The sequence below is a fragment of the Octodon degus genome, unplaced genomic scaffold, assembly GCF_000260255.1.
Source record: "Octodon degus isolate 3935 unplaced genomic scaffold, OctDeg1.0 scaffold00085, whole genome shotgun sequence".
Classification (NCBI taxonomy): domain Eukaryota; kingdom Metazoa; phylum Chordata; class Mammalia; order Rodentia; family Octodontidae; genus Octodon; species Octodon degus.
In genome coordinates, this window is record NW_004524661.1 from 4,646,319 (window position 1) to 4,647,815 (window position 1,497).

At 35.4% G+C, this 1,497-nt stretch overlaps 1 protein-coding gene across 1 annotated transcript in view; it reads right to left on the bottom strand.

The window, feature by feature from the left end:
- Spdl1 (spindle apparatus coiled-coil protein 1) overlaps positions 1–1,497 on the bottom strand; it is a 61,357-nt gene that overhangs the window by 33,321 nt on the left and 26,539 nt on the right. Inside the window, exon 4 of the mRNA XM_023721784.1 lies at positions 1,388–1,497. This exon is cut by the window's right edge and continues 29 nt beyond it. Coding sequence (XP_023577552.1) covers positions 1,388–1,497 — 110 coding nt within the window. The remainder of the gene's footprint in view (positions 1–1,387) is intronic.

Below are 1,497 nucleotides of genomic sequence, written 5' to 3' on the forward strand. Positions count from 1 at the left end.
AAAAAAAAGAATGAAGTGGCAGTCTGGGACAGAGATGGGATTTTGACTAGAGTGGCAGCAGTCTAGGTCAAGACACTGAAGATCAATTTACTGGTGTACTATATATGAGAAACAGGATATTGACTAAAACTCCAAATTTTGACATAAGATGGCTGAGAACATCAGTAAGACTGAAAATTTTAACTGAATTACTCTCTGCTCTACCAAAAAACCCCCATCTCTATAATTGGTCTTGCTTTACTACCTGAATATTCCTCAGTAATGACAGATACTGCTAAGAGGAAAACAACAGCCAGGGATAAGAAACTACATTATCACCAGTCAGTCTCTCAAGTCTGATTAGTTTCAGACAAACTGGATTGCTGTCTGTCAGAGTCATGGAGTATGACTCTACTACTGAAAAGTATTAGGTTTCACTGCACATTTTTAAAAAAACAGCTCAAACATCCAATTTCATTAATAGCCTTACTTAAAATGGCAACACATTTAAAAAGAATTCAAGGAAAAATTAGGTAATGGTATATGTAGTACAGACATGAAAAAGGAGATGCTACACAAAAACTTAAAATTAGAAGAAAAATTTCTGAGAAAACAAGAAAAGTCAAGCAAATTTTGGTAGAGGTATAGAAAAGTCTGCACTCCATACTGAGAGAAGCCATCATAAAAGATCTGAATTCCTTAAAACAATCTAAAGGCACTAGATGTGGTGCTCAGAGAGAATGGGTAGTCACTGAACAGCTGTTATGTTTGTATTTATGTTTGAAATGAAGTCAGTACGTACTGTATTGCTAGACTAAGTACAGAGACTCAGTAATGCAGGCTCTGGAGTAAGCCAGCCTCAATTCGAATTGTGATTGAATTTCTAACTCTTATTTTCTTGAGTTTACTCACTCAGTTTAAATACTGGCTTTCTCTTCTGGTGCATGAATAATGATACTTCCTGTACTAAGTTATTGTGAGAATCGGGTTGTATGTTTTTCTTCCACTAGCAAACTACAAAATATCAATTTTAATGTAATCATTTAAAAAGCTACTAGTTTGTTCTGCAGAATTTCAAAGTGCATCAATAGCTGCAGTTAAGACTAGGGGATTAGTTTTTTTGCAGGGGATTGACATACTGAGTACTCTAAGGAGCCGATACTGGTCACTGAACAAACTGTGGCACAAATATCCAATTAACAAAGTAAACAACTGTAGGCTAAAACTTGCATAAGTCCCTTACGTAAACTCTTTATGTTGTAGTGCACTCACTTTCAACAATACAACAATAGCGAACTTATTCTTGGCTTTTTTGCATAGATGAAGAAGAAAATTTTCATGACCTAAGAACTCACAAGTGGCTACATAAACTTGGGATATTTTGGCTCTGAAACATAGATATCCAAACCTTATTTTTTAGTTCATTCCTTTCTTGTCCATGGCTTCTATTCAACTGCTCTTCTAGTTGTTCCAGCTGCACTTTGTGTTGTTGTTTAATAGCTTCACATTCACAGTTCA